Source organism: Fragaria vesca, unplaced genomic scaffold (genome assembly GCF_000184155.1).
Source record: "Fragaria vesca subsp. vesca unplaced genomic scaffold, FraVesHawaii_1.0 scf0513084, whole genome shotgun sequence".
Classification (NCBI taxonomy): Eukaryota; Viridiplantae; Streptophyta; class Magnoliopsida; order Rosales; family Rosaceae; genus Fragaria; species Fragaria vesca.
The window spans coordinates 4,524-14,767 of record NW_004443443.1 but is presented as its reverse complement, the minus strand read 5'-3'; the positions used below and the strand labels follow the sequence as shown (position 1 = coordinate 14,767).

The 10,244-nt window shown below is 38.3% G+C and overlaps 1 protein-coding gene across 1 annotated transcript; it reads right to left on the bottom strand.

Annotated features, from left to right (window-relative positions):
- Positions 1-3,872: 3,872 nt before the first annotated feature.
- LOC101297980 (probable serine/threonine-protein kinase RLCKVII-like) lies at positions 3,873-7,658 on the bottom strand. Its single transcript, XM_004309805.1, has 5 exons — positions 7,378-7,658; positions 6,159-6,430; positions 5,732-5,921; positions 5,220-5,611; positions 3,873-4,958 (listed from the first exon to the last, which is right to left on the bottom strand). The coding sequence occupies exons 1-5, from the start codon at positions 7,484-7,486 to the stop codon at positions 4,656-4,658; spliced, it is 1,266 nt and encodes a 421-aa protein (XP_004309853.1). The 5' UTR covers positions 7,487-7,658; the 3' UTR covers positions 3,873-4,655.
- Positions 7,659-10,244: the final 2,586 nt, after the last annotated feature.

Here is a 10,244-nt window from a genome sequence, read left to right as displayed (position 1 = left end):
GAACCTTTCTTACAACTCAAGCCAAACTGCTCGAGTGCTTTTGCAGTGCATGACACTCTTGGCAATAGGATTCGACATAGATGCTCCAAGCCAAGTTTTGACAAGAATGTCACATCTGTCTCATTGTTGCCGCTCATATGCCTTGTCTTCTGTAGGACGTTGTGAGGTCCCATTGATGAAGCCGATCTTGTTTTTGATCTGCAATGCCATGGCCATGGATTGGCTCCATTGCATGTAGCTGTCTTCTGCCAAGGATTGTGATACGAGAATCGCACCAGGCTGATCCGAATGGTGAAGATAGAGAGGGTGATTTGAGATCTCCCATGGTTCAGGTGTGCGTGCGAGAGCGCCGGAAGAAGAGGCTTCTTTGAGGAGCTTCTCCCTCAATAGGGCTACCACTTTCTTCTTGTCGTCACCTTCTGTCATGAGGCTGTTTGAGTGTTTTAGGATTTGGCCGAGGATCGGTTTGCTACTGATACCATAAAGAAATTTGGAATGAACTATGTTATATTGCTCAAACTATATCGAAGGAGTTACACAGCTTATATACAAGCTATTACACCGAAACCCTACAAGACTTCTTGTACAGAAGGAAACTCTAGACAAACTAGGTAACTATAGATACATATCTCTATTAACAGCAATGATAGAATCAGCCAACTAATAACAGAATCAATTATCCTTCACGAATATCTTCTACATATCTTCTTCAGTTTTAATAGCCGTTGCCTCATACGATGGTGTCCAGCCTTTCATAGATGTTTCGAGCATTTCTACTCTAGTTTGGTTGAACTGTTTGACCTTCCTCCTCGTTTGCATATTGAGAAAGCTGTTGAATGGATTGGAGCGACGTTGGGGTCGGTCCTGTATATCAAAAAACCATGTTTGCGTGACGACAAGGTTAGGGTTAGGGTTGGCCATTTTTTCTCTTCTTAGGTGCATGTTGGGATAATTCTAAAGAATAGAGAAACAAGGAAGAAGAAGATAACTCAAACTTTTATTTCATTCATCCATAACCGATTACAAGAGGATTCCATCCTTTTATCTACTACAAACTTGAATAACTGCATCTAGATAACTGGCCAGATGGGCCATAACCTTCATACTACAAGCTGGGTCAAATCCATAAGCAGAAGTCCTACTTACATTTTCGATTCAACACAAAAATCAAAGAACCCAATCATCAATAAATCAAGAAAACAAAGAGACCCATGAGAAAAGATGAAAGCTTTACCTGAGACAGAGAACCACCAGAGGACGAAGAAGCAGAAGATAATGACCCAAAGGATAGCACTGGCCCAGTTCTCCGACGAGCGCCATTTCTTTCCGGCGACGCCACGTGGCTCGTAGAGGAGGAGGCTCTCTGGGTCATTGTAACTGTCACCGTCGTCGCCGATGTACACGACGTGTTCTTCCGGCACTCGGCCCAAGAAAGGCCCATATCTTTGCTGCATCTTTTTCTTGGGGTTTTGGAAATTCTCTTGATTTTGCTATGAACACAAGAACTTTGTGTGGTTTCAAGGGTTTATGATTTGGGGGTCTCAAGTTTGTGGGGGCCTTTCTATAACAACTTTTTTGGCGCCAAAACCTCTCATCGCGTGCGATGCATGTGAGTTGGTATGAGCCTCTCGACTGCTCTCGATCAATCGAGATGGACTAGCCCAAATCTAAAGGGGTTGTGATTTGTGGGTTTGTTTTTGAAACTGAGATGACCAGCCCAAAATATCCAGTTTTTGGAATATTGAAATATCCTTGATCATCGAAATTTTAGTCTTTGGTATACTTCCATTTGAACTATTTTCATATATCTAGAGAACAATGTAGCTCTTAGGCCTTGTTTAGTTTAAGGAATGGAAATTAATTTTTTGAATTTTCCTTGGACATAGGAATTTGTAAGAGCATCTCCAACAGCTTCCCCATTTTCTTGAACTTCTCAATTTTGGGGAATATAGAGCTCTTTTTAGGTCCAACAGCTTCCCCATCCCATTCCCCAAAATGGGGATGAAGAAGAAAAAGAAGTCTTCATTCCCCAAATTTGCAGCAAAGCCTTCCTTCCCCAAAATTAAATTCTTCACGTACTCCAACAAATTTAAAACAACAATAAAATATTTGATTGGGTAGTTTATTGTTACAATGAAATATATAATGTTTTTTTGTTATAATTCATGATGATATATTATATTTTATTGTTGTATTAAATACCGAAATCTCCAAAATGGAGAAGCTGCTGGATTTTGATCATAATTTTTTTGGAGAATTTAACTTTTGCTTCCCCATTTTAGTGAAATTTTGGGGAAGCTGTTGGAGATGCTCTAACACCCATCAATTTTCATTTCAAGTGTTTGGAAAAGCCACGAATAGCTGAAATTTATTCTAGAATTAAGGAGGGAAAGTGAATCCTTGAGGTGAGGGAAGAGAACCATTTTCCACCCAATTTTTCTTTCATTTGAGAACCACTTATTTGAATCATTTCCCACTTTTTTTTCTTTGGTTTCCAAACGATGGAAATTAATGTCTTGCCTTTCCCAAATGGGGTTGTGGGTTGGGTCTGGGCTCTTGTTTGGCCCAAGTTCAGATTTTTGTTTTCTTATCAGCTCATGTCATTGTAATCGTTGGCATTTTATAAACGGTACGAGGACTTTCTTAAAAAAATGTTCTTATGTGTACACATGGTCAGGTGATTAATAACTGATCAAAATAAATAAATTCAACCATGCAAACTCAACTTAGAAATAATTATTTATCATTTGGTCTAGCTGCATAGTCTCCCTTTAGTAAGTGAGAGGTTATGAGTTCGATTCACGAAGTTATAATATATGATAAAAAAGAAATAATTATTTCCACCGGTTGATTTACATCTAAAAATAACTAAGCATAACTTAAGATAAACATCAGTGTAGAGGATATTCTACATGGTTCTACATACCACAAGAGAGGATAAATATGGAAGAAGCTTTAGTCCTTCTCAATAAATTCAAGATCAACTTTTTGAAGGAGGTTGATGCAGTAGCTAGTGCTTTGAACCCTAATTGGATTAGTTTCTACAGCACATTACATGGCTCTCTTTCACATAAGCAACTGTAACTTATCGATGCAAATGATAAAGCAACATGTTAACGTGTAACTGGGTCTGAGGGAGTAGTTATTTTTGTGGATGGAAGAGCATACACCTTCTCCCATCTTAAGGTTGACACATTCTAACGTGTGAAACACCTCAAACTTTTACGCGACGTCTCAATGCGCCAAATTCATCCAAGTTTTGCCTCTTTAAAGATCTTACATGCACAAAATGAACTATATGGGAATCATTTAGTTCATCCAAGTTTATTAGATCCCAATCCAGCAAGTATATATAGTTTGCCTACCAAAACTGTTAGCTGTCTAGCACAAGGCATGCGTGAAACTCCATAACTACACAAGGTTCAACAACACACTTCATGAGCAAATTGAAGACTCCATTACTCCTATGAATCATCAATTTGGTACCACTTCCCTAGAGGCAGAGCAGCGCCTAAAAAATGGCCATGCACAAAGCCCAAAATGCCAACCTTTCCTGTGGCTCATAATGCTAGCAAAGCAATAATAATGAATTGCCTTTACGACTATCCTGGTTTGAGACAAACTTCTATGGAGGACCAAACATCAATGACATTCAAGTTTGAAACGCAATTCTGTGTTTTTCTTCATCACATCTTATCACCAAATTCTGCCCAACTTGACAGCAGAAGGATCATCATCATCATCATGCTTTACAGTTTCAGCACTATTGTGTTATGTATTACCAAAGTCTGAATCTCACATTCCCTAATTGTCTAAACATGACAAATGAAGTTGGAGATGAGACTTATGTAAGTACCACATCAATCCCAATTGTTCAAGTAAACACTCTTCCATGGTATACGGTATTGAACTGAAGTCACTACAAGAGTTCAAGATCATTCATACACTGTTCAGATGTATGGCTCAATAGCATAATAAACCAAAAATAAATAAAAGCGTAATCAACAATTCAACATCCTACCATGTACTTGAGGAGCTTTAGTATATACACTAGCCTTTGGAGATGCTTGGAGCTCTCCAATCTACCAAGATAACTACACCCCCAACCCAAGGTACACATTTACAACTCATTCAGTAGAACCCCCAAGTTCCCTCTTTGCCTCATAACTCGCCATGATGCATGTTTTTCACATTCCATCCAGCAATGATAATCCACATTACCTGCATGGCGAGACGAGGTAGATATATTTCTAATTCCGTTCTAAAACAAAGCTTGCGCAAAGGAAGAACTGTGATTGTGCAGTTGCTTTGCTAGACAAAAGAAAAAATGTATACACATGTAGCAAGGGAAGTAAAGGAAACAAAGGAAAGACAGTCGGTGAAAGAATGTAACTGTATAGAAATTAAGACTGACTAATATATTTTCTTAAAAGTTCCTACAAGGACAGATCTTACATACAAGACATCAAGAACGTCAGCTCACATGTACACCGCAGGGGAGAAGAGAGAAAAGAGCGGAAATTCTCTGTATGTGAATATTGAGAATGGCAGTATTACCTGTTATCTTCTGTGATGCAAAAATTGATAACCAGGCACATCATCTCTAAGACCACAAAATGGTATCAACTGCTTTATTCTTAATTTTGTCCCCCAGCTCAGTCTCTCTCAGGCTCATTACCCGCATTCCTACTCCTACTATCATCTTTTCTCACTCTAGGGGAAGATGGACTCCTTCTGGAGCTTTGTACTGGATGGCTTTGGGGGTCATATTTCTGGGAAGCCAGGTAGTTCAGTGCAGTCACTATATCGGTTATGACAGGCCGCATATTAGGCTGCTCCTGAACACACATCGCAGCAATAGCAAGAGCTTGGTATAATCCCCTGACAGGATACTGACCATGGAGCAATGGGTCCACCATCTGTGAGAATTTCTTCCGGTCTCTGAACAAGGGTCTTGCCTGAAAAAAAAAAATGAAAAAAACCAACAATGAACAACAACCTAGGTTACTCACTATTGGAAAAACCATCAAGACAGCATTGAAAGAGAAAATTAAAAGGCTCTAGAACAAGTGACTAACAAACCAATGACCGAGGAAAAAATAAATAAATAAATAAAAAATTCTGATACTAATTGGAAAAGGAGCCAGAAAATATAAAATATTAATATCCTATATGCTATTGGAGAAAAAGAAAAATGTGAGACAGTAGTATCAACTTACCCATGCTACAAGGTTTTGCTCCTTGACAGGTCTTGTGCTATCAATAGCTTTCCTGCCTGTTATGAGCTCCAAAAGAACCACTCCGAAGCTATAAACATCTGATTTAAAAGTCAGCTGACCTGTCATCGCATAATCTGGTGCACAGTACCCATATGTTCCCATAACCCTAGTTGAAACATGAGTTTTATCTCCACTCGGACCAACTTTGGCCAAACCAAAGTCAGATAGCTTTGGGTGATAATCCTCACCGAGCAAAATGTTTGAGCATTTCAGGTCACGATATATGATAGCAGGCTGCATTTTCTCATGCAGATACTCTAAACCTCTTGCTGCACCAGCTGCGATCTTCATTCTTGTATTCCAATCCAGAACATTCCTCCCAGCTTGAAGATCTGTAAGAGTTAAAACAAAGTCAGATTCACTTCACATTCATGACATAATATGATATAGACGGCTCACGAAAAGTTAAAGCTAAATACAACTCTAAATTTCAAGTAAAATGAGTTGCATACCATGCAAATGGTTTTCCAAAGATCCAAATGGCATATATTCATAAACCAAGAGCCTTTGATCCCCTTCAGCACAAAAGCCAATCAATTTGACAAGATTCTGATGATCTGCCAAACCTAGCGTCAATACTTCAACAACAAATTCCCTAATCCCTTGGCAACCATTGCGATCAAGCTGCTTGATAGCAACAACCTACACACACAACAAGAAGAATAATAACAAAACCAGCTATATGAGTTTTCAATACTTCTCAAATTTAAACTCAAGGAACAAATCCTAGGAAATTGAGAAAATGGTATATAAATTTGCACACAAACATTCTAACAGCACTCACTTAAATGAACGAGTTCAGAGCTCAACTTAAAGCTGTGATTGGCATGACAGGTTGTATAAATGATAAAACTTTACATTCTGGTACACACAACAAACCTGGTTAGTTTTCTCTAAGTGGCCCTTGTAAACTTTGCCGAAACCTCCTTCGCCTATAAAGCAATCTGGACTGAAGTTTCGGGTTGCTACTTCCATTTCCTCCAACGTAAATGCCTGTGGCCGCCTGCCATTAGCCTTCCCATCCTTAGAAACCTCTTCCTTTATGTTCAACTCCTTTACATCGATCGATAACTGGTCAACCTTAGAGACTTCCTCCTTTTTTACACCCAATTCTTTTTTTACATTCCTCTCTGAATTCACTTTTGAAGTGTCTAAAACACATGTAAAAAATGTGAGTTAGGAAATGACAGAGGGCTAAGCAAAAAGACAAATTACAGCACATGGTGAGTAAAATCCAAAACCAAATCCTGATTAATTCACTCACAATGGGATTGAAAAGACCAGAGTCATAACAATTGAATTGCAACCCAAGAATACATAATGACAAAATTCAGTTTTAAAGAAACAAACAAAATTGAACAAGTATCATGTTATTAAAACAAACCAAATAAATCTGGAGTTATATCAGAAGCTACCAAATACTGACCTAAACCCATATCAATAAACAAGATGAAAGCTTTGTAAATACTATACGCATGTCTGTAAACAGTCACATAGACCAAACCACATAAAATTGTTATTACATGAGAAAAATATCAAATTTTGACAGAACACAGATCAATAGAACGGATGAACATTTTATAAATATTACTAAGGCCCATTTCACTATTTAAAGACTTTGCCTTCTTTGCCATGACATTAACATACTCAGTCAAAAGAGAGCCGAAATAGGAATAACAATGTCAAACAAAATAGAAGGGATAGAGCCTTGAAATCAAACTTAGAACAATCATAACCAATCAAAAATCAGCGACTCAAAATCAACAAAACACAATGAACAGCAGGAAACCAAAAATCCAGATAAGAGAAATGAAAATTGATCGCATTTAATTCAGAGAAGAAGAAAGAAACTTTTTTTCTTTCTCTTTCTGACATACATAAACCCAGAAAAAATCCCAGAATTTATTTTAATTAAATGACCCAAATAAAGAAATGAAAGACAATGGGGGACAAATGCAAAAGACAATCATCACAAAAACAACCAAAAAAAGAAAATTTGAAATGAAAACCCAGAATTGATCATCTACAGAACAGAGTCTTATCTCAATGACCCATAATTCAAAATCAAAACAGGGTTTAGATTAAGAGGAAAATCAACCTTGACGATTAGATTTGGTAGCGTTGTTGATGTGGGCGTTGTGGTTGTTGTTGTTGTTCTTCCTCTCTGATTCTTTGGTTGAGTTTCTTAAACAACCAAAGCAACTCATGGTTACCCTGTTATGTGTTCTCCTTTCCTCTCTGGGTTTCACTCGCTTTCTGAGCTATAAGGAAGACACAAAGAAACAGGAGGAAGAGGAAGAGGAAGAAGAAGAAGAACAGAGCAAAACTCAGACAGAGAGAGAGAGGAGAAAAGAGGAGTGGAGAGGAAACAAAAACTCCCCAAAGACAAAAGAGTCTGTCACTCCTTTTATGACTTTTTATTATTATATTTATAATATAGAGGGGCTACTTTGTGATGCAAATAGACCGAAATTAATTTTCAATTTTCCGCCAATCACGTGGAGCCACGTCATTACATGGAGGGATGGTATTGAAATTGAGTCATCGGTCTCTCACGTCAGTAAGTTTTGCTTTTTTAGCTCTACCAGAAACGTAATGTGATCGATGGTATAGAAAGAACTTTCTGGATGTAAAGTCATTTAGATTTATGGTTTGAATCACAAAAAATTAAATAACGCGATTCGTTAACGCCGGTAACATCACTTTATTTTTAATAACGATACAAAAGGTAATTCGCTATACTCTTAAAATGTGTAGTATAGTATAAAGTTTAGCTAACTAACACATATTTCAAATTTTGAATTAGTCATATATCTCCAACTCTTTTTCTTTTTCTTAGAATGACTCATATTTTCAACTCATCATTGGGAGAGCGACACAAAATAGCTAGAGTGATAAGTATTGAATAACCTCATAGCAAAATATTTTGCACAAGTATAGCTTGAGAATGTTATTAGCTCACTAACCCATAATTTAAGAAGATGACAACTGTTTGTTAGTATACATGTTTTTACCTAAAGGATATATCAATTAAAAAAAAAATGGAAATTTTACTCCACGCGGTGAATTTACCACGTATGTAACCTTTTTTGTTTTGGTAGCACACTATTTTTTGTTTTGTCCTTTACATGTTCAACTAATGTCTGGACGCGTGGCTGCTCACTATTGGCCGTCCAGATTTATTCGCGAGCTGGTTCGCAACGAATCTTTGTCCTTTTGTTGGGCTCGTGCCAAATACCTCACTGTACCTGAGCTACCCGCAGGTGACGCAGACATAAAAGGACTGAGGTCCCCGCAGCCGTCGGATCTCCAATTCGAAATCTCTTTGATCACCGCCAACTGGTGGAGCGGGTCCCACTCGCTGATTTCACGTCTCTGACGTGCGCCTTTTTTTTTTTTTTTGCCGTGAACGGTCAAATTCTTTGGTTGCTGTAAAAAAAAAAAGTGAAAAAGGGTTTCGTACGCGTTGCTGGCCTTAAATGCACATTCCCGAAAGGGAAACAAAAATAGTTAAACTATTGCAGTCGGGCGAATGGTGGTCTGGCACGTTGCGCGCACGCTTGGATAGCGAGGCTACTTACCGTGTGGAGTTTAAACCGACAAGGTGGTAGGTGACAGGAATTGTGGTAGGTTTAGAAATTTGAATCTTCCCTCGAACGTTTTCTTCTTTTGTAATTTATTTCGATCATTGAAGTTCATAATCCATGTGTAACGATTATGTGTTTCATCAAGAAGTAACATATGAAAAATGATGAGCTAGCCGTATGCACTGGCGTAACTATATTGAGACCAAGGGGTGTCTTTAATTTTTTTTAACTTGTGTATTAGGCTTTACTAATCAAGGAATTTGACATAATTAGATGTAAAAACTTTTTAATATAGAGGTTTGCCCCCCATTCTTTTCCTATTAAACTATAAACACCATTTTTTGTTACTAAGTTTAATTTATCCAATTTATTTATCCTACCTTAATCAACTCTTGCCATATACTCTATTCATATTTAATCAACTCACCATAATGAATAATTTGTTCTAGGATATTCAATATCTTTCTAGATATTCTTTATGTGTGTCTTTGTCTTATGCCAATAGGATATGTAGTTAGACTAGATCTATGTATTCATATCCTTACCATACTGGTAATGTGTAATTCCCTATATAAAGGGCTCCTATCAATGAATGAGATACACATCTTTCACGATTCTCTATTCTCAATTTACTTTCACTTTATCACGTTATCAGCCCTTTGCTCAAACCCTTGAGCTAATAGTTTTTTCCCAAACCCTAAAACCAAAAGCCGAAAACCCTCGGCCCTTCCTCGGCCGCCGCCGCCGCGGCCGTTGCCCACGACTGCCGCTCCCCGACCGTCCGCTACACTGCTTCCTTCTCGTCCAATCAAGCATCCAAGTTTTACGGTATGTTTACTTTACAACCCTAAAACTCTTCAAAGTTCAATAACCTCGGGGGAGATAAAGTGCTTTCTCCTCTTCTTCTACTCCATTCTATGCTTGGGACGGTGTCTTTGCAGGTTTAAAAATCCCGGTTATCCTCCCCGGGTCCAAAGTTGTGTTTGATCAACTTTGGTTATTGCTATTTTGAAGGTGTGTTTGATCACCTTCACACAAGTTTTTTTCCGAGTCGTGTTTGATCGACTCAGGACATTTAGGGTTGTGTTTGATCAACCCTAGAGAGACAAACCAAAAGCATCGTATTTGAGTACCTTTTTCAGGGTCTCCAACAGAAAACTAATACGACTTGTTCTCTCTTGTATGCAGATGGACAGAGGCATTGAATTTGACGTCCTCGACGCCCATGGTACTGAGTACCATCGTTGGGTCTCGGACATAGAACAGACCTTCATCGCTAAGGATCTGACCGAGACCATATTCCCCCGATCCAGATCAGGAACCGCCTAGCAAGAGAACAAAATCTCAGGCACTCATGTTCCTTCGTAAGCATATCGAT